The following is a 23964-nucleotide window of genomic DNA, read 5'->3' on the forward strand; positions in this document are numbered from 1 at the left end:
TAAAGATGTTCTTGTGCTGTTTGGGTTATTAATTATCAATTATACTATATATTAAAATGCATTACTGATTACTAATTATCTATCAATTTTTGTATATTTTTATAATCATGATCATATAAAAAATATGTGAATATTAAATTATATCATTTATATTTATTATAGTTTTAAATAAAAACAGATTATTTTAAATATTTTGTAATTTTATTTTATCTCTAAAATTACAAAATATTTAAAATAATCTGTTATTGGATTCTTCGGGTTGTTTTAATCACATGTTATAGAATAACCTGATAATAAAATCAAAAGAATAAAAAAAAAACAGTTTCGTATTGTTATATTTTACTGCGAAATCTCTTGTCGCTGTAATATATAATTGTAACTAAATATGAAACTTTTTTATTATTATTATTATTACTTATTCATTACTTAATGCACAAAATAACAGTTACTTAACATAATAAACATAATAAAATTAGTACAATATAATGAACAGTTAACATAAAATAGTTTACATAAACAGTTTTACGTTTTTTTAAGTCTTCTAAAGTTTTAAACTTACAAATAGTTAAGAAATAATATCTTTTTCTTTCTTTAATAAAAGTTCAGTTATTTCAGCCTTTTTTTCAGCTTCTCCAGCTTTTGCCAGCAACGTCCTTAATTCTGCTTTATTTATTTCCTTTAAATGAGTTTCTTTAATAGCAGCCATCGTTTCTTCATGTTCGAGTTTTACTTTGGCCAACTGTTGTTCTTTATTATGTTCCTTATTCTTTCAATTTTTAAATCATCTTTTGTTTCTATGAACTTGCGTTTCTTCGTGGTCTTGCTTGTTCCTACTGTTATTTCTTCTATTATAACTTCTGTAAAAAAAAATATAACATATTTAAAGATGTAAAAGAATTACTTTATGAATGTGCACATTAAATATATTATTATAATTATATCATAAATATATTATTAATTAGAGAAAAGTGCTTCAAAATACTTTTTATGGCAAATAAATTTGTCAAATGACGTAAATCAAATATAATATGTTATTTGAAATGTGGGATTAGTAATATTTCTTAATTTTTTAAATTTGTGAAATATAAAATATAAATATAAGTCTTATCTAATAAGCTAACATTTATATTTCATATATTTCATGTAGAATTAGCCAATTACAGTCAAGAATTGTCAGAAACTTTCAGCTCTTTGATTGGTTAATTCTTACGGTATGCCTTATGATTATTATTACGGAAAGTGTGTAAGGGCCCCCTAAGACATATATATTTGTATAATAAAAAAACTTACTGTCATATATTTTAATAACATACCTTTGAAATCTGATGCTTTTGTTTCACATAAAGGTATATTTTCCTTATTTGTTACTTGATCAAACTCAAATTGTATTGTACTGTCATTTATATCTTGTACGATTTGTTTGTGATCTAAAATTTAATAAAAAATAAATGCAAACAATTACTATTACTATTATTATTTACTATTACTATTCCCAAATAAATGCTTACTTTCTATTTCATCATCATTCATATTTGATGAAAATAATGTAGAGGCTGTGGCCATTAAATTAGGCGCTATTAAAGTAACATTTGGATCTAATTCTGAAGATGGTGTTTCTGGTCCGCAACCTGTAGCAAATCTAGCTTGTCTTTCTTTTGTTATAATATCTCTTTGAGTTGCTTTAAGTTGATTCATAGCTTTTTCAGTTGTTGTATTCAGTTGTTTCTCTACAAAAATAAATATTAAATAATATTAAATAATTAATAGTAATAATTAAATAGTTATTATATATTTATAATACTAAAATGACGAATAATGAACTTAAAATTAAAAGAAGGAACTTAAGAGTCAAACTAGATTTATATACTAATTGAAATGTTTATATAAATTTACAAATAATACAATGAAGACGTTTATACATATAGTTCGTAAGCTTTTTTTCTTATTTGTTAAAAGAATATTAATACAATGTAAAATAAATGTTTTAATAATTTCACAACAAACTCGATAAGAATTTGTTGAAATAAGCATTAATTAAAGGAATTGCTGTAATAACAAATTACCCATAATTTGTAAAAATGGAGAAAATGAACTCGAACATTCACTCTTCTATTTCTATCAAATATCACATGTTACATTCAGACAATATTCATTCTAGTTACATTATAAAATTAACACTAGCTGAATATATGATACTGTTAAAAATGAATGAATGACAGAATTCAAGTTTATTTTCTCCATTTTTATAAAATGTAAGTTAACTCACTGTTGTAGCAAGCCTTTCAATTGTACGTATTACATTCATGTTATATTCAGTATGTTGACATAATCTGTTAAAATTATCTAATATAAAGAAATAAATGTTTCTTACTCTTGCGTAATTAACGACGAATTATTAAATTCGTCACAAATGTTAGTCTACGCAACTGCTTTTTCGCGAAGTGTGTTAACGTTACTTTTTTTTGCATTCAATAATGTCTTTATATTAGGTTGGTGCATATGAAATGTCGGATTTTCTTTACATATGAACGTTTGTCTCCCTGTTTTCATTATGCTTTTGTTTTTGGCATAACCTCGTTTATAGTCGTCCATTATCATTTGCCAGAATCACATTTCAACAAAGAAGATTTTCTCAAAAGTGTTCCATTTTGTTATTTGTTTTGAATTTCGTAAGGATATGAATTCAACCGATATTCATGTAATTTTTTTATATGAGTATAAACTTGGTAATAATGCTGCAAAAGCTGCACGCAATATAAACTAGGCATTTGGGGAGAATACTGTTAACGATCGAAAAGTGCAGCGTTGGTTTGAAAAATTTCGGTCTGGTGATTTTTCTCTACAAAATGAAGACCCAAAACGTCTGTGAAAAATGATGCTCTGAAAGCATTGGTGGAAACGAATCCAACTGTATCTACAAGGGAACTTGCTACCAGAATGAAAGTTGACCATACAACGGTATTGTGACACCTTTCTGAAATTGGCAAGGTGAAAAAAATGAATAAATGGGTACCGCACGAACTAACCGAATGAAATAAGCTGGATCGATTGAACGTATGCTCATCATTACTAACCCGATTTCATCGAGAGCCATTTTTCGATCGGATTATTACTTGTGATGAAAAATGGGTTCTTTACGACAATAGGAAAAGGTGTGCTCGGTGGCTTGATAGGAATGAGGCTTGTGCTCATACTCCAAGGCCATCACTTTATCCACGGAAAATTTTAATAACAGTTTGGTGGAATGTGACTGGAGTAATTTATTACTCATTCCTTCGAACTGGGGAGACAATTACCGAAAAGTACTGCCAGTACATTGATGAATTGCATGAAAAATTGAAAATTATACGCCCATCACTTGTTAATCGGCATGGCCCAATACTTCTCCACTCGACAACGCTCGGCCGCATACGTCGTACAAAACAATTGCGAAATTAAATGAATTAAAATATGAAATTTTGCAGCACTCAGCTTATTCACCGGATCTTTCACCAATCGACTTTCATTTTTTTAAACATTTAGAAGTTTTTACTGGCTAAACAGTATGAAAATGAAGACAGAAAATGAAAACTGAAAAATTCCATATCAGAGTTTATTGATTCTAAAGAACAGAATTTCTTTAAGACAGGCATCTATGCATTAAAATCTCATTGGGAAAAGTGTATTGAAATAAATGGAGCATATTTTGATTAAATAAACAGCTTTTGAAAAAAGATTTGCAGTTTTATATATTCACTTAAAAATCCGACATTTCATACGCACCAACCTAATAGTTACTTAAAATTTGTAAGAAAAGATTATTTTCCGTAGGCATATAATGTCTACTCTTATTACTTGCCATTTATTTCCGTATAAAAGTTTTTGGAGAAGGATCTTGAAACACCAATGTGTAACAGTAATCAAGTGAATACACAACATTCAAATTCTTCTATCATATTATTGGTTGTTCTAACGGAATTATGACGGAAGTTCCCGAACGTAAATGAGCACTGTCTTAAGTATGTATATTAGTATATTATCTTTACAAAGATAATAATATTATGAAATAAAACGGTCCTTAAGTATTAGTGCATTCTTGAGATTGTCTTATTCATGGATTATGAATTCATGAATGTCTTAAAGTGATCTTCAGCAAATAAGATGATCTTCATCAAGATAATCTTAAGTATCACCTTGAGAACGGACTATGAATTCCAGTCAGAGAGCTGCATTAGCGTTTTAAGACATTACTTATTTCAAGACGGTCTTGAAATAAGTATCGATTATGGATACCAATCCTAGTGCAATCTAATGCAGAAACAAAAAACAGACTAAAAAATCGAAAAACAAGCTAGTTTATATCAATTTACTAAAAAATAACTAGAATTTCACATTTTAGGTATTTCGTTACTTGTCGAAAAATTTCCCGTGAACTATTTCACATTTTATAACAGTCAAAAGTTACTTAATCGCTTTTTCATTACATTCACGTGAATTTGTTCACTTTTTGTGTATTCATTCCTGGGGGAAACTTTACATAATCGATCCCCTGGTCTCTCCTCCGGACTATGGATTCCGACCCTAGAGTGAATATAAAGAGAGCTAATTAGCCAGAAGTCACCATTTTGTGTCCTATATCTATAACATAATTTCTCATTTTAATTTTCCTCATTTTAATTTTTTTTTCTTTAATGTTATCTTCTTTCTAACTAATAGTAAGGATACTTAAGTTGGACTTCCATGAGATGGATTTACGCGTATCGCATAATCACATAATGAATCAATAATCAGTAAAACGTGAAACCACAACAGCGGATTGCTTTTGATTAGTTACGCGATAAATACATCTCATGGGACTCCAACTCCTTAATGGCGGAGTCAATCAGCACATGCATTGGCGCCATTCTCTTTATACTCACTCTAACGTAACATATAGTTAGAGCACTCGAATATAGATATTTGCATCTACCATTTTTAGTCCTTTTCCCACTCTTCATTCTCTCTTCAACCTTCTCTCTTCTCTCTTCAATCTTCTCAGCTTAGCGACGAATGGAGAGAGAGCAAGAAATTGAGGAAAGAAGCAAGAAAATGAGGAAAGGACAAATGACGAATGCCAATATTCATATTATAGTGCCTTAATATAGTTTAATTGGGTATCAATCATGAAATTTTATCCCTAGGATGAAAAGTGAAAAGTGAAAATTTTAACCATTGAAGTTAATGGAGAAATTATTCACTTTCCACCCTAAGAAAAAAGTAATTGATATCATGAAGTAATAAGAAGAAGACCAAATATTCGAGAACTGAAAGGTTCGAAACACGGTTTCGGAAAATCCATAGAAAATCGAGATGTGATTTTAGTGCCATCGCGCTTTGCGGGAAAAGTTAGAAGTATTGACTGTCACGTGGTCACAGGTCACACGTATGTATGTACATACCAACGTATCTAGACTTCTAAAACTTTCTCTCCGAGGAAAATTTTACTCGAAATATATAGTACAGTATACGTAATGTCTATTATAGCATATAGACTAAAATCTTTCTCGGAGAGGAAGTTTTGGAACGTAGCCTTAGACCAAGCATTCTGTTGATAATTCGAAGTTGAAAATTGACAATTTAAGTAAATCCATGTTATTTCCTTTTATTTTGCAGTGTATTTTTTTCAACTAACCTTTTGTCTACACGTTCTGCGACTAATGCTGGCAAAAACACACAACCTTTCTCATATACAGGGTTCAAGATTCAGAAAAAAACATTTATCCTTAAAATATATTCCTGGCTTAATTCTAAGACGATTTTTCCTTTGCGAAAATTTTGTCTGCAGTTAGTTTTCAAATTACAAGAAGAAATGGTTAGCGTATCACGAATCACGTAGAAAAGACGGGCAAGAGCGGCGCTCACGGTTAGATGCGAATGCTTTATGCGCGGTGCGCATACTGATCCGATGCATTCACACGTTTATAAAAACACATTTTTTCTTATCTTTTCAGTCTACTATCTCTTTGTTTTTCACATACTTTAAATATAATAATTTCGTTAAGTTATAAATTATAAAATAATGATGAAATTAAAATGAATATTGAACCTTTTGAATATCGAATTACTTTTTAATTACATTGATAAAATTGTTAGAGAAATATAGTAAAAGAGCGAAATTAGACAACAATTATGTACGATAAGCATATAATTAAAACTATTATTGATATACAAATCAAACAATTATTTCAGTACGTCAAATTCTAAGAGTGTTTCTTACAATTTGATGTACCGAAAACTTGTTCAACTTAATTATATGTCAATAGGCGTTACAATACTTGTAGAACACAATTATTGTCCAATTTCTCACTTTTACAAAATTTTCTCTAATAATTTTATCTACGCTATCACGCTTGTAGTATTGGCTGCGTTCAGCGGACTCACAGTTGAGTGAGCGCTCGCTGTTATTGGTGTATTCTTTTAGATCATCCAATCAGCATTTTAGATCTGGAATAATACATCAATAGCAGCGAGCGCTCACTCAACTGTTTAGTCTACTGAACGCAGCCATTTATTACATATTTATGAGAAATGTTATGAGAAACGCGATCGCGCTTCTTAGCATAGTTAAAGAGTTGTCAATATTTAAAATAAAAACGTAAGCCAAATACACTTTGAAAGCTTATTATTATCTTAATTATAAAATTGTTATTAGCTTGTAGATGTTCAATGATTCCATTTTATTCTAGTTTCTTGAAACAATCGGAGGAATAAATTTGGATGCACTAAGTGTTCGGTTTACTGTAATTCACTATTACTAATTAGATATTTTACTGTAATTCACTTTCTTCATCCAAATATTAAATGCCTTTAAGTTCATAGATATTAAGTCACACGTTTTCACAATGAGATTCTTTTTTTATAAATTGTCAACATTGTTTCAACATATTGACATTTCAATTACACTCACTTGATGAATTTATATTTATATTAACTGATTTATTAATTAATCACTGACAATCTCAAATAATTGATTATTCGGCGATCTTTCTTAAGCCTCCAATATTATTAAGCTCTATGTATGTCACAGTGCAATATATATTGTACGTAAAATTAAAGTGAAATATATTATTCATAATACTGATCGTGTAGGTTGTAAAAATACTAAAAAGATTGATGCATACTGTCAGTGTTACAGATTCAGTATTATTGACTGTGTAGGATCACCTTTAGTGATATATGAACTGCGCAATGACTGCACCCAAGAAAATCAGTCATTATAAAGCCGATTTAATAATTAGTCACTGACAATCACAAACAATTGATTATTCGACGATTGAAAAACACATGAAGGAAGAAACATGTCTGCAAGTCCGCATACAATATAACATGTGTTTACGTATGGCAAGCAGTTGACTGACTTTCTTGGTTATGGATGCAGTCACTGTGCAATTCATGCATCACTAATATATAGTGTCTGAAAAGTTTCCAGACTAAGATTATAAAAAATCAGAGGTTTAAGGTTTTATCTTTTCTTTTATTTAGACTTCTACATAATCTCCTCCTCTTTCAATACACATTTTAGATCGAAAATAACGATTGGAAACTATTGTAATAGTCCTCTTTCGGAACCGCTTTCAGCTCACGTGTTACGTTCGTTCGAATGGTTGGAATATCCTCAAAAAACTGTCCTTTTAAAAGTGTTGGAAGTGCGCTCTCAATACCGTAGAGTAATATAGAGGACGAGCAGCGAGCTAGAGGAAGGTGCCGGAATAGCCGTGTGTGAACGACGAAAAATGAGATCGGATCGCAAGCTAACCGAATACTGCCCGTTCCCGTCAATAGAACTTTGTACTTTTACTTTTTACTGCCGTTGTTACGGTTGCTACGGATGATCCGAGTCGTATGCTCTTATTGTTTTTGTAATAAAGTAGCATGTTCGTGTAAAATACGAAGAAGTATCTAATATTATATTATTGAGAACCTTACGATCCCGAAACCGCGGTTGCAACATTCTGGCGACCGTGACAGGATTGAGTAATTTCGTTGTAGCCGTTTTATAGCAAGCAGAGATCGTAAGAAAGTAATCCGTAGACATGGAACAAGTAAAGTTAACGCTAAGAATAACACGATCCGCTTTTACGAGAGTGCACACTTCCTTCCGGGCTGAGCAGTCGAAAGAATCGCCGGACATAACTTCGTTGCAATTCAGCTTCGTGTTGCTACGAGACAAAACGAATGAGCTTAGTGAGCTAAATCAGAAACTGCCTTGATCGAAGTTAAAGAAGCCTGAAGAAGCCATTAGAAGAGAGATACAGCACGCAGATGAATGCCACAAAATACCATCAAGCAAAGGATTAACCTGTCTATTAGAACGGAAGAATGAACTCGAAACGCCGACACCGGTTCCGCTGCAACAGACTACCACGACAATACAGGAAAGTATACGGATAAGAAGACTTATTTGACGACTACCAGGCTGTCTTTAATAATTAGCTCGAAGCGATTATTGAAAGAGTACCTGCACTTCAAGTCAACATCCAAGCTAACATCTTCCACACAGGCCTATAGTCAAGAAAGAAGGAACTACGACGCCCTGTTTTCAATGCGTCAGCAAAAGTCAAGGAATCGCCTTCACTTAACCAATGCTTGGAGACTGGACCCAATCTTATAGAGTTCATTCTAGCTATATCGATTTCGAGAGAGGAAGATAGGGGTAACAGCTGATATTGCAAAAGCCTTCTTACAAATCAGTGTCTCTCCGTCGAATAGAGATGATTTGAGATTCCGGTGGTGGAGAAATAGAAATTTATCGACATCGTCGAATTGTCTTTGGATTGAAAAGCAGCCCATTCCTTTTAGGAGCGGCGATTGAATTGCATATTAACAGAGCCTTAAACTTTATCATTTTGCCATATAAGAAAGCAGTTTATGAGAAACTGGCAAAATCCTTATGTCGATGACTGCATCACTAGTGTCGATTCTTATTCGGATTTTGAAGTTTTCAGAAGAGGAGCCTGTTCCCTTTGGATCCAAATTAAATTTGACTTAAGAGATTGGAAATAGATTGGCAAAGATCATGAGAGTCAGTCAATGGTGCTTGGACTTATATGGGATACTTTAATGTTACCGGAATTTCTTGCACCGACGATCATGGAGAAAATAACAAAGAGAGTCATCTTGTCACAAGTACAGAAAGTTTATGACCTTCTCGGATTCGTCTGTCCCGTACTATTAAAACCAAAATTACTATTACAAGATCTGTGGAATAAAAATGTGGATTGGGACACAGAAATAGACATTAAGCATGAATTTCTTGAATGGATTCAGCAACTAGGTCTCCTACGTATATTGAAGTTTCCACAATGGATTTTTGGAGAGAAAAGAGGTCCCGACTCACTGTCCTTTCATGTTTTTGTCGATGCCAGTAAAGACACATACGCGGCGGCAATCTTCGTACGAATTGAGTTAAGCATTGGGATCAAGGTACATCTCGTAGAAGCCAAATCAAGAGTAACAAAGAAAAGAAAAGAAAAGAAGACCATACCTCGCCTTGAATTACTAGCAGCCTCTATTGGAGCTAGGATGATGCGATCCTTCATAAAGACTATGGATTATCAAGATATCAAGATCCATTTTTTGGAGTGATTCGATGACTATTTTAACATGGATTCGACAAAACAATGGGCAGTCTTTATATGGAATCGTGTTCTGGAAATAAGGAGCTTTACAGATATTGAATTTTAGAGATATGTTCCTGGAGTGATGAACCAGCGAATTTACCCTCGGGAAGTTGTAATGCTAAGAAATTCCTTGAACTGAAATGGTGAGAGGGACCGGAGTGGTTGAAACTACCTCTCAAAGAGTGGTCCAAAGAGGAAGGAAAAATTGACGAGAACATGGTTAATTTAGAGTTACGCAAGAGTTCCGGACGATACAAAGAGGGAACATTCCCCGAGACTACTGTTGAAGAAATCGTTAACTCCGTAGAACAAGCGAGTGAAAAGACAGTCCCCTGGTTTGCAGAGACTTTCGATGTATTCCAAAATTCTGTGTACCGTCGCGTGGATATTAAGATTTGTGAATAGCTGTCGAAGAATCTATGTAAACAAAACTCAAGAGTTAAATGCCAAAGAAATTACTAAGATAGAATTGCTTCTCTGTAGACTAGCGCAGATAGAATCATTCTTGGGAAGCAACGATTCACGATTATGAAGTTTAAATGTTTTCGAGGAAAACGGACTAATACGCACAAAGACAATGATCTCCAATCATCAAGATACCTTTTCTTTCAGATGTCCCGTAGCGTTGGACTCAACTCATTTATTGATGTTGAAAATTATCTTTCATATTCATCTGAAACTTAATCATGGTATTGATATTGTGATGAATAGTTTACGCGAGAAGTTTTGGGTCTTGCAATGTTGTACGGTACGCTCAGTCATAAGAAAATGCATCGTTTGTCGTCGGTATGCATTACTACAGAAGATTAATTGGCGGAAAATTTCCCTATATTGTGCCCTCAATAAGATAACATGGCATTTTAATCCACCTTCAATTGCCTGGAGAGAATGGTGGGAGCGACTTATCCGCCTTCTTAAAGATCTACTGAAGAAGACATTAAAAAGAACTTCGTTGAGCTATGAAGAAATGAACACTGTTCTATTCTTCACTGCGATTGCGAAGCTACTATGAATTTAAGATCTACTTGACAAAGGAAAATGAACTGAAATCACAGCGCTCACTCCAGCGATGTTCATCAGTGACATTCGAGAAAATGGTGTTCCAGACTTGGATCAAGTTTATAAGTCCCACTTTGCAAAGAGGATACGCTATCGTCAAAGATTAAAAGAAGAATTCAGAAAACGTTTCCGTATATAGTACTTGGGTCAGTTATCTAGACGAATTAAACCCAGCAATAGTTCTGCGCCCGTAGCTGTCGGGGACGTCGTGCTTATTGAAAACAATTTATAAAAGCGCTTAGAATGGCCGCTCGCCGTCATTAGAGAAGTCTACCCCGGAAAAGATAATTATGTGCGGGTGGTAAAACTGAAAACGAGTAAAGATGAACTGGTTCGACCCATCCAAAAACTAATTCCCTTGGAAGTTGAACACTCCTGAAGCTGACAACTTTATCGGATCTATTACTACGTCAGAGACTACTAAGGGACCTGCAGTAACACTCTCAAGGAGTCCGTAGCTGTCTCTAGAGAGGAACCGAAATCATTGGAAGAAACGAACTTAAAGACCCGAAGAGGTCGTATCATCAAAAAACCGGACTGATTCAGATACTAGAAATGTTTGTTATTTTATTTTTATTGTTTTCATTTTTTTAAGATAGGTTGATTTGCTCCTACCAAAGAGTCATAACTCAAGGTGAGAGAGATGTTGGAAGTGCGTTCTCAATATCGTAGATAGCATAGAAGGTGACGCGTGTTACCGGCCGAGCAGCGAGCTAGAGAAAGGTGAATGGCCGCGTGTGGACGACGAAAAATGAGATCGTATCGCAAGCTAAGCGAGTGCTACCCGTTCCTACCAATAAAACTTTGTACTTTTGCTTTTTACTGCCGTTGTTACTACGGATGATCCGAGCCGGATGATATGCTCTTATTGTTTTTATAATAAAGTGTGTTCATGTAAAATACGAAAAAGTGTTTAATATTATTGAGAATCTTATGATCCCGAAACCGCAATAAAAGGCTGCAACAAAAAGCATTTTTATTTTGGGGAACAAAAAGAAATCTCTCGGTGCGAGATCGGGAGAATATGGAGGGTGATTTATCACTGACCTGACGTTTAGTCAAAAACCATGACACAATTAAAGCAGAATGAGCTGGCGCGTTGTCGTGAAGGAGTGTTCAATTCCCAGAGGCAATAAAATCTCGTCTGATACATCTCATTCGATTCAGAAGGCTTTATTTGATTCAAAACCTCTAAATAAAATATCGAATTAACGGTTTGGCCAGGTGGCACAAATTCATGATAAATCAATCCTGCAGAATCCAAAAATGCGATCCAAAATTGCGGAGCAACGAGCGTATATCAAGTTTTGTTTCAAACTTGACAACGGAAACTCACGAAATGATGAAAATAGCATTCAGTCATTATTATAATATTTTTGTGAACTTTCGTTGGTCTCGCTTTATTAGGCTACCCATACAGATGACTGTCTCTTTGTTTGCGGATCGTATATGAAACATCATGTCTCGTCAGTAACAATAGTTTTTATGAAATCTGGATCCTTGTCTGCCGTTTCAATAAAGTCACAACAACAATTCACACGCATTTCTTTCTGTTCTAAAGTTAAAAAATGTGGGACAAAGCGCGCTCAAATTTTCCTACGGTTCAAATCCTCATGAATGATGGTAGTATCTTTATCGATTTTTAACTGTTCAGATATCGCACGAAGTGTCAGACGAAGATCCTCGGCTCGCGTCATGACTGAATGCTGTTTTCATCATTTCATGAGTTTCCGTTGCCAAGTTTGAAACAAAACTTGATACACGCTCGTTGTTCCATCGTAAAACTTGAACGGCACGCTTAAACACATAAATCAAAACACATCCTCACTTGTCAATCGATATTAATATAACTCGCACATGTTCTGCGTGAAGCTTCTTAGAACTTATTTCTAATATCGACTGTTAGATGGGACGATTTGTCTCATAAGAAAAAAATCGGTCCGGGAATTTTTCAGACATATATATAAATGTGTATATATAAATTGATTTATTAATTTTAAACGAGGTATTTATATATATATATATATATATATATGTATAATATATATATATATATATATATATATATATATTAGGTGTATAACTTTGCTTATACCTTTTTCGTATAGATGGCTTTAGCGGTAAATGGTGATCGAAATAAATAGATTATAGACGTCACACAATAAACTTGGGCATCTGTCAACATAACCCCATAGAAACATTAGTCGATTTGTATCTGCATCATAAAGTTATTCTCGATTGAAAATGTCAGTTTACGAGTCAAATTCTTGTCATTTGCGGGAGGTTTTAATTTTCTGCTTCAATATGAAGAAATCTGCGGCTGAGGCTCATCGAATGCTCTCAAATATTTATGGTGAAGCCGCTATTAGTGAAAGAACGTGTCGTAAGTGGTTTCAACGCTTCAAGAACGGTGATTTTCACGTCGAAGACCAGCATAGCGGTGGAAGAGAGAAGGTTTTCGAAGATGCAGAATTGAAGGCATTACTTGATCAAGACTCTTGTCAAAATCAAAAAGAATTGGCACGATCATTAGGAGTGACTCAACCAGCTATTTCAAAACGTCTTAGCCATGGGAATGATTCAGTAGCAAGGAAATTGGGTGCCGTACGAGTTGAAGCCGAGAGATGTTGAACGGCGTTTGTTTGCTTGTGAACAGCTGCTTGAAAGGCAAAGACGGAAGGGCTTTCTGCATCGCATTGTGACTGGGGACGAAAAATGGGTTCATTACGATAATCCCAAGCGCAGAAAATCATGGGGAGTTCCCGGCCATGCTTCCACGTCGACGGCCAAACCGAATATTCACGGCTCCAAGATCATGCTCTGTATTTGGTGGGACTAGCTCGGCGTAGTATATTATGAGCTGTTAAAACCGACTGAAACAATCACAGGCGATCAATATCGAACGCAATTGATGCGTTTGAGCCGAGCATTGAAAGACAAACGGCCGCAATACAACGAGAGACACGATAAAGTGATTTTGCAGCATGACAATGCTCGATCCCATGTTGCGAAAGTGGTCAAGACATACTTGGAAACATTGAAATGGGAAGTCCTACCCCATCCGCCGTATTCTCCAGACGTTGTTCCCTCTGATTATCACTTGGCACGCAGGCTGCGAGGAGCGAAATGGCCTAGCAGACGCGCCGCGCCATTCGAGTTTAAAGACTCGTGACGGTAAGTCCCGCTCCTCGCGGCCCGCGCGTTCGGTGGGCTGTACCTTCGGCAATAATAAATCGAAAGAACGCGCGTATTCGGCTATCTTTAAACGTTAATATCTCGTTAATGTGAGCATTGCAAAATGGTAGAGGACTTTTCTACTCAGTTTAGTGAGTAGAAAACTACTCTACCTGCTCGGGACGAGTGGGGCCGTATATATTCAAGCCGCCCTGTATGTATATATATATATATATTTTTTTTTAATGTTTAATTTTTTAATAAATATATTTTGTTTAAAGAAATTGTTCGACTTGTCAGGATTTTGGTGATGCATATATATATATATATATATATATATATATATATATATAGGGTGCGTCACCAAAATTCGGACAAGTCGAACAATTTCTTTAAACAAAATGTTTTTACTGAAAAATTAAATATTAAAAAAAATCCTTTTACATGGCACTTACTTCCTGTAAAGCACAATTATTCAATATATCCCCCATTAGCTTGAATAACGGCCTCTATTCTCGATCTGAAGCGTACGCATGCACGCTGTCCATGCCGACAAATGCTGCCTCAATAGCGGTCCTTAATGACGTCACATTAGGATGCCGAGACGATGTTTGTGACTCTTTCAACTATACTCCAGACGTAGTAGTCCAAGAGATTTAAATCTGGGCTGTTGAGAGGCCAGAATTCCTTAGACCAAAACATATCGACATTGTCTGAGAACTAATTTTGAATAAAATGACTTGTATGAGCCGGTGCTGTCCTGCTGAAAAACATATAGCCTTCCAGACGCCATAGTTTCCATCCATTATATTCATTATATCGGCTTCATTATATCCATCAGAACGCGCACACTTCTTTTGTGACAGTTTCCCCTTTTTGAAAGAAATGTAATGGAATGACATCATTCTCACTGGACACAATATCTAGCACGTGAATATTGATCGGAAATTTCATTCTGACAACAACAGGGACATCTTCGGGGTTGGGCGAGCCATCGGTCATTTCTCCGATTGATTTTGGCATTATCAATAAAAATTTTTTCGTCAGAAATGAATCTGATTTGTCCCGACGCTTCTATATATATTATATATATATATATATATATATATATATATATATACATATATATATATATATATATATAATATATATATAAATCGCCCACTTTATTCTATCACACTGCAAATGAAAGTCCGAATTTATATATTATATATTAGGTGTTGGAATTAATTCGTAGCGTTTTTTAATGAAAGAATGTTATTTATTTCACATGAGCATTAAAAAATACATTAATGAAAGTACTTCCCATCACTTGTAAAACGCTACGAATTAATTCCAACACCTAATATATAAATTCAGACTTTTATTTGCAGTGTGATAGAGTAAAGTGGGTGATTTGTGAGTAGGTTGAGCAAAGGATGAAGATGAAGAGAGAGAGAGAGAGAGAGAGAGAGAGAAGGAGAGAGAGGAGGAGAGAGGAGGGAGGGGGAGGAGAGAGAGAGAGAGAGAGAGAGAGAGAGAGAGAGAGAAAGAATGCGTTATTTATTAAGCGCTTTGGGACAAGTTCCCTGAAGCGCCTTCCTAAATCCGTTATAAAAATGACATATAATAAAATAAGTAGAACTAAAACCAAACACAGAATAATATATGTACATGTCTAAGAGAAAGATAAAAATAAGAATTGAAATTGTAAGAATATGCACAGTTACTTATATTACAAGCATAATTGACACTGTCAGTCCGAGGGCATTCTAGCAACATAATCAGGACATCAATCCCTCTCTATTCTTTATCCCTCTCTATATTTCCTGTAAATGTACATAAAGTTTCCGCTTATAGCTATAGAATTCCTTTATAATTTTCGATTGACGTATTTCAGATTATGGGAGATCATTCCACAATCTAAACGCTGTTGAGCAAAAAGACCTCTTAAATAATTCGGTTCTACACTGAGGCACGACTAAATAATCAGCAGAGGCCCTAGTCATTTTCTGCGTAACAGAGGACCGAAGATATATTAGAAAAGAGAAATTATAGTCGCTCCAAAGTCATAATATTGTATAAGAGGCAGCCAACAAACTGCCTCCTTGAGGTGACTTTGAGCCAATGATTTTTTCTGTAGTAAGGTGTAACATATTAATCCCTAATATCATGTATAAAGGCATTTAATGTCCTGTAAAGTTTTCGATCCTGTTCAACAGTAATATCAGTTAGAACCACACAGCAGTTGTCGAAATGCCAGCGTGATGATAAGTTTAATCCTTAAGGTGTAAGGCAATAAGGCACAGCCTCAGCATACACTCTCCAGATTCTCTTGGTCACTCCTAAAATATGCTCATCCCAAGAAAAATTATTGGATATTGTGACTCCAAGGTACCTCACATGTGCGGAAAATTGAATCACAGTTTTCCCAACCATCACATCAGGTAATGACTTGTAATCTATTACATTGAGATATCTGGGGTATCCATAATCATAGCCTGTGTCTTAGAGGCATTCAATAAAAATCCGCTCATCGCTCAATGAGTAATATTTTCATTCACTCTTCCGATTCTAGCTTCTCCGTGGCTCGCAGTGTAGGTAAATAAGTAAATCATCAGCATAGAAGTTATAGGTGCAATGCCATAGAATATTTTTAAAATCCCAGGTACAGGCTAAAAAACAAAGGGTCTAGAACCGATTCCTGCGATACACCAATGCTAACAAGAGCTGAAGCTGAAATAGCATCTGTTGCACGGTCGTAGACCACTTGCGACCTCCCTGTGAGATAAGACCTAATCCAGGCGAGAGAAGAGCTGGAAAAGTGCATGTCAGACAGCTTTTCAATGAGAATCGGAAGTTGTACTCTGTTAAATGTTTTCGAAAAATAAAAAAAGATAGCAACTGAAATCATTCTATGATCAGCCGCTAACAGAACATCTTCAAGCATTCTGAGTAGACACGTTTGTGTTGAATGTTTTTTTCGATACATTGACTGACAAGGATAAAAAATGTCTGTATTCCAAATAATCACAGATCTGATCACAGACTAACCTCTCAAGAGTCTTGGATAAAGCTGGAAGAATAGAAATAGATCTATAATTGAACAGTAGGATTTTTTATTTTGGAGACTGGACAAACAAAAGCAGACTTCCTTGGATCCGGAAAGACTCTATTCATAAGTGAAAAGTTGAAAATGTGTTCAATTATAGGTATCAGGCATGGAAGAATTAATTTTATCAATTTAGATACACCATCTAAGTCAATTGTCGTTAAAGCTGTTTGTATTCCGAGTGACAGCCCGCACATCTGCTATGATAATGTCAACAGCAAACTGCACAAAGAAATTATTCAGATCATCAAGAGAATGAAGAAGAGATGTCATCTGGTTTTTTTCTTTAACAAATCTCACATGACGGAGACGCTTCCAAGTATTAGCCGGATTATCAAATTGATCGAAGATTGCAAGATAATAATTACTCTTGGCTGCTCGAACCCATGACTGAACCTTATTGTTTACAAACTCCTGAACTCACGGTAACTCATATCATCTCTTCTTCTACGCCACACACGTCTAGCCATGTCTCTCCCCCTCATTGCCTCCCTGAGTTCCGCAGTGATTTATGAAGCAGGCACATTATGCACTTGTATTCTCTTAAGTGGTGCATCAAAGCATTCGAGCAGCGTTTAATATCTCCACCTTTTTATCAACGCAATCAGCAGTGATCAACTGCGACCAATCAAAATTTTGTACCTTGGATAAAAACTCTCCCTTATTAAAACGCCTAAAATCTCTGCAGGTTATCACTCTTCCTCCTCGTTGCTTTACTTCAATATTATACGTTATTGAAATCAGATCATGGATAGATAAACATGCTAATGCATGCTGGCCAAATTCTATTAATTTCTCTTGATCATCAATTATGCACAGATCAAATCAAGTACTGGAGTTTCTCAGATGAGTAGCCTGACATGGACAGGTACAAACAGACAAGACGAAGTCCTTCAACTGCAGACTGTCATAAGATGAAGTCAACAAATCCGCATTAAAGTCCCTTACAATGATAGAATGTCGGTAACCAATTTGAAGGTTAAGAAAAAGGCATTGAAATTCCTGAAGGTAGCCTATGTTAGGAAGTCTAAACGAGGCCAGAAGAAGTTTGGATACTCCCACCGAAAAAAACCTCCGCAACAATAAACTCTGGTTTACCGCAGTATCTCCCCTCAGATCTCGCCAAGATTGAAGCATTGAGAATATTACGGATAGAACGCCATCCCTTTGCCATGTCTTCCCTCTCTATCCGCTCTAAAGAGCGTGTAGCCCGGTAAACACACCATCACATCCGAAACTCCCGGACACAACTACATTTTAGACAAACAGATGACATGATTTTATAAAAAACTGACGAAATTCGTCAAATCAATCAGCGACTGGCAATTCACATGATAGAGCCTAAGATTTTATATCATTATATTGTTAGCGTAGTTAATATTAGAGATTTTATCTTTTATTCTTTTGGCCAATATAGGACATTTATTTGAGTCAGTAATTGCTGAGTAATTGATGTTATTGTTAGTTTTATTAATGCTTGAGACAGTAAACAATTACTACATTTCAGTGCTTTAGCACTCTCTGAACAAACCTTTATTTCATGTGATCTCGAACAATGACAACAAGACGGATTAGTTCTGCAGTTGCTGGCGATATGACTGAAAGTTGCACATCTAAAACATTGCAGCACTCTGACATGATCAGCAAAAGTACAGACAGAGTATCTCGAATAGATTCGACCTATACTCTGCAATATTATTCGTACATCCGGGGGTATCTCAAGGATGCAACTTGTCTTTCTACTCTATTTAGGCGGAAATCTGTAAATAACCTTAATGTTGATTCCTTCTCTCCCATTCAAATTCTGAGCCTTAAGTTCTTCCTCTATTTCTCTTGATAACATTTTATTCGGCACACCATGCACAATGAATCGCGGATCCGATTTCACGTTCTCAACTATTCTGAGTCCAGCCCGTGCAAGATTAGGATTACTTTTAATTTTATCTAAATCAGGTTTGATCGCTTCTATTTGAACTCCGTTTTTCGACGCCGAAGTAATTCTATTAATTTTTAAATTGCATTCAGCAGGTTTAAAGACCTTAAAAAGAGTATCCTCTCGCGAAGATATATTTACTTAAATTTTTGTTATACGGTACCACCAGAAAATTGATGGATTGTGTAGTCTTAAAAGCATGTCCGCGCGAGATTCGAATTAGGAGCCCAGCCGCTTCAGTCACAGATGCATACGTTCTCTACTGACTCGATGCAGATCTTAAGTTTTCAGCAACATTTATTCTATTTAATGGACCGAGCATTTCACTTACAGCCCTGACAACATCTGTAATTGCTTTTAAATTTCCAGTAAAGCGATATATCAGGGCATTAGAAACCTCTGAAAACACATTCTTGCATGTCACAAACGCCAATAAGACCTCTTCTTTCAGCTGAGACCTTACTTGTTGAAAGAATTTGCCCAAATCACACTGACTCTTAATTAAATCTTCAAGCTCATTTACTCTGGAAATATTAATAGATTCAATCCTTTGCTCCCCTCGGACATATCTACAGTTATAGGAGCGCTCGGAGCAATAGGAGCATTCCTCCTCAGCTCACGCATGCTCAGCTCAACGCTGCCATCTTCTCCATCAGTGTCTTGTCCGTCGATACTCCCAGGATTCTCCCTGTCCATCCTTGCTAGCGACGAAACCGCAAATCAACACATGCGTATTGTGTAATAAACAGGAGATCACCAAAGAGGTTATGATTCCAGAAATCGCATATCAGATAGTCAGAAAAGCAGGAAAGCAAAAGTGCAAAAAATCCGAAAGTACAGCCCGTAGCGGACAGATATCAGGTCTTATAGCATTTGATCAAAGCTTTGGAAAAGAAAACCCCATGGGGCAAAAAGCAACAGAAAAACAGTCTAAATATTAATATAAATGCAGAGCAACAAAGTTAATGTCTACGTATACTCACCAGACGAGAGAGAGAGGGAGGAAGAGAGAGGGAGAGGAAGGGGAGGGGGAGAAGAGAAAGGGAGAGAGAGAGAGAGAGAGGAGGAGAGAGGGAGAGGGAGAGGGGGAGGGAGAGGAAGAGAGGGAGAGGGGGAGAGAGGGGAGATAGACAGGTGAGTTGGAAAAGTTCCTAAAAAGGAAGAGAAAAGGAAAGGGAGGAGAGGAGAAAATAGAGGAGATTTTTAGGAGTAAGAAGACAAAAAGATCGCCGGTCAAAATGGGAGAGGAAGGAGGGAAATGCTCAAGAATATGAGGGAGGAAATGAGGAAAGAATTAAGGGGAGTTAATTAAGAAAGAAATATGAAAGTAGCTGAGGAGCAAAAGAAGATGGTGAGAAAAGAAGTGGAAAGGATAAGAAAGGAGTTGAAGGAGAGGAATGAAAGATGGAAGAAGGAAAACGAAGAGATAGTGGAGAGGATAAAGACATTGGAAAAATTGGATAAAGTGAAGGTAGGGGAAGGAGAATGGAAAGAGGAAAGAGTAAAAAAGAGAGAGGGGGGGTGAGATAGGAAGTGGGGAAGAGAATGAAAGATGGAAAGAAAAGATGGAAAGGATAAAAAGATTGAATAGGTGAGAAGAAGTGAATAGGAGGAAGAGAGGAAAGGAAAAAAAATATTATAATAAAAGGATTAAATTAGGAGAGGGGGAAATAGAGGAGAAGATTAAAGAAATAATTATTATCTAATTTCGCTTTTGGAATAAATCGTTGACTGCCAATCTTGAGTGAAGGAATGGCATCTCATATGTTTTACGTTAGAACCTATATTGGCACAAATGAATGCGTGCTACTCGGGCGTTTAGGTATCAAATCATGAAACTCTATCCCTAAGATGGAAAGTGAAAAGTGAAAAATTTCTCCATTAATTTAAATGGTAAAAATTTTCATTTTCAATTTTCCATCCTAGGGATAAAGTTTTATAATTGATACCCTGCTTGTTTGAATCTCTCGACTATTAATATAACTTAACAGGAATGAGCGCGCATACTAACGGCGCTTTATGGATCAGAACTACACAATAACTAAATCAGTCGATAATGCGATCGATAATCAACGTCACAGTGTCGCACAACATAAAAATAAAAAATGACATAACTCAAATAGATAACACGCCGCCCGCCTTGACAAATATAACATATTTTCAATAAACATACAACTAAACTTATCTTATGTATAATCTAGAAGATAACTTGTATTCGCATATCATATAAATAAACAATCATATTGATTATAGCTTAAACAATATTGATTAACGCTTAAACAATATAAGAAACATTTATAGTAGTAAAACGAGTTCTAACCCAGGAGCTCCGAGGGGGTAGGGGATAAGGAGCGGGGGGTACCCATAGCGCAGGGGGGGGGGTCCGCGGGAAGGAGAGGGCTGACATCACTAGGCAAGAGGGTGACATCATGGGGGGATGGGGAGGAGGAAAATGACGTCACTAGGCAAGCGGGATGGCAGTGCGGAGGACAAAGATGCCCCCTCGGGTGTGGGAAATTACGTAGCCGGAAATTATGTAGCGGGAAATTATGTAGTGGAAACTTGCATCCGCGGTGAAGAAGTGGCGCGGAGACAATGGCCGCCACCGTCGCCGCCGTCGCCGCCGCCGCCTCCGGGCGCGGTCCGCCGCCGCCGGTCCCTACCGCCGCTTCCGGGCGCGTTCTGCTGACCCTCGCCACCGCCTCCGGACGCGGTTCCTACCGCGCGCTATACTTACCATGTATACTTTCTATTAATACTTAACATTTTTTTCTCTTATGTGTCGTCATCTTCTTCTTGCATGCGGAATATTTTATTTATTTATTATGTTATACTATATTTTATTTTATATATTTTATTTTATTTTATTTTATTTTATATAATTATTCGTACTGCGCGATGGCACGATCGTGCGCTATGGTGTCGTGCGTGATGACGCGCGCGTAATACGATACCGCTGAGATAGGAATGATTAATTGCAGACACAGATATTTTTATTTTAGGCATTTATACTTCATGTAATGCATTATATACAATATTATCTACAGCATATATACTATCAATTTGCATTCAATATATGAATTTTTATCGTAAATCCTATACAAGGTATCTATAGCATCGCTATTGTACTTATACAGTAAATGAGTCACAAAATATTTAAATTTATTGCTTATAATATTAGTATATTGATACAAATCGAAATATATATGTTCAATACATTGTTCGAGTTCAAGCATAAAAAGTATAGTAACAGTTTCATATATAAACACTTTTCACTTAATACTTTTCACTTAAAGATAATTTCATATTGTCAACATCATTTATTTTAACAGGTTCAATGATAAGATCCAATATCATTATTTTCGCGTAGATGACTGCACCAATCGCTGGATATTTACTATTTTTTGAGGAGTGCCATTCACCTAGCATGGCGGTAGGATGATGCCTCGGGTATCACCAATATAGCCACCAATAGCAATTTCAATATGAAGGGTTGATCCCATGATGATTCTAATCTTCCAAAATTAAACCGTCGATGTCAACGCTAATAGTCTTTTTAAAACAGTAAAAAGACGCGCTGTAATGGAGAAGAAAAGAACAAAAGAATAAGCAATATATAGAGAAAAAAATCTTCACAAATAAATATAATTGAAATACTTACTTGCTTGACTCATGTTGAACGTATGAAACCATAGCACTGGAGATTACTGCAAAACGAATCTGTCTGATGCAGACTGATGCAGTATCATTGCTCCAATCTTTATTTAATCTTATCCCCTCCAACAATTTTTGTAACAAAAGATTTTTAGTGACATCCGGCGATGACATTAATGTAATCTGACACCGCAAATTGCAATGTCAGCAAATTTGCAAGTTTCAATATGACCTCAGTGTAACATAACTTTTTCCAAGGACATTTAGCATGTTTTTGCAATGACAATGATTAATGTAATATAATACAAATGCGACGTTGCCAAATAGTGCAATATCAGCCAATACACAACTGCTCTGTCAGCGTAATATAAGAAATATTTTCACATTAACATGTTTTAGTGATCAATGTTTGATTCAACACCTGCAAAAATGCAACATTGCATTTGCAATTTCATCAAACTATAACTGTTTTATTAGCGTAATTTAATATTTTTTCAGGGCAGATATCTAATCTTTTTGAGATGTCTGATATCATTAATAAAAATAGTGCACATAAAAATGACAAGATTTAGTCAAATAACATCATTAGTCAATTCGACAGCGTAAGTGACAACATGGAGCACGATTTAGTTGAGCAAGCTACCTTGCTTAATACAAGAGAAAATTACAGCGCATGGGAACAGCGATGCGACGAATTTATAGAATCATTGGAGGAGCAGAGCCATATCAAACGCCCGCGATTATCAATCGGTAATAGACAATCACTGATCGCATGTATCGCGCGGCTCAAGAGTCTGAAAGAATCTCTGTGTGGAAGATTCGTGCATGTGGGGACCGGATACGGACTCCATTGGCACGTCATCGAAACGGCGTTCGAAAGCCGTATTCTGACAGGTGCGGTGATAAACACTAAAAATATCGAGCCTTGCCGATTCCTCGAAGAGCGAAATTGTGCTTGAGCATGTGCATAGTGTAGTGCAACGATATGACTCTATAAAAATAAACACTGTTTTTAATAGTGAGTTCGTGATAGGTGATAAACGCGCGAACAAAAGTATCGCCACCCGGAAATATAAACTATATCAATACCGATATGCGCCAATGGTACGTGTCGCGCGTCGTCGAGCCTTATCATTGCTGGAAAAGTTTCAGGAACGCGATAGCGGATGGGCATTATCGCGTATACTGAATTTAACAGTGAATACGAACAAGCACAATCCTCTGCGCGGGAGGTCATGTCATATTAAACTTCCGCGAGAAATTATGCTAAAGAGAGCGGTAATCAATGTGCAAACTGCGAACAATGCGTATTTCGCATGGTCTGTTGTTGCCGCTCTACACTCGGCTCAAAAATATGTGGAACGGAAATCCTCGTATCCACATTATACATCGGTTTTAAATTTCGCGGGCATTGA

At 35.9% G+C, this 23964-nt stretch overlaps 2 protein-coding genes across 3 annotated transcripts in view; one reads left to right on the forward strand and one right to left on the reverse strand.

Annotated features, from left to right (window-relative positions):
- Nucleotides 1–579: 579 nt before the first annotated feature.
- LOC105148537 (uncharacterized) overlaps nt 580–23964 on the reverse strand; it is a 96834-nt gene continuing 73449 nt past the window's right edge. The window contains exons 1-4 of one of the 2 annotated variants that reach the window (XM_011060326.2): nt 2372–6409; nt 1509–1727; nt 1314–1427; nt 580–857 (exon numbers count right to left, since the gene is read on the reverse strand). In XM_011060326.2, coding sequence (XP_011058628.1) covers nt 727–857; nt 1314–1427; nt 1509–1695 — 432 coding nt within the window. In that variant the 5' untranslated portion in view covers nt 1696–1727; nt 2372–6409 and the 3' untranslated portion in view covers nt 580–726. Of the gene's footprint in view, nt 858–1313; nt 1428–1508; nt 1728–2371; nt 6410–23964 lie in introns of those variants that run through there. The other variant, XM_087406842.1, reaches the window with a different exon arrangement.
- Nucleotides 9049–9603, forward strand: LOC147909445 (uncharacterized). Its single transcript, XM_087406799.1, has one exon. The coding sequence runs from the start codon at nt 9049–9051 to the stop codon at nt 9601–9603; it is 555 nt and encodes a 184-aa protein (XP_087262925.1).

The sequence above is a fragment of the Acromyrmex echinatior genome, chromosome 6 (genome assembly GCF_024713525.1).
Source record: "Acromyrmex echinatior isolate Ae372 chromosome 6, ASM2471352v2, whole genome shotgun sequence".
NCBI classification, from domain to species: Eukaryota; Metazoa; Arthropoda; class Insecta; order Hymenoptera; family Formicidae; genus Acromyrmex; species Acromyrmex echinatior.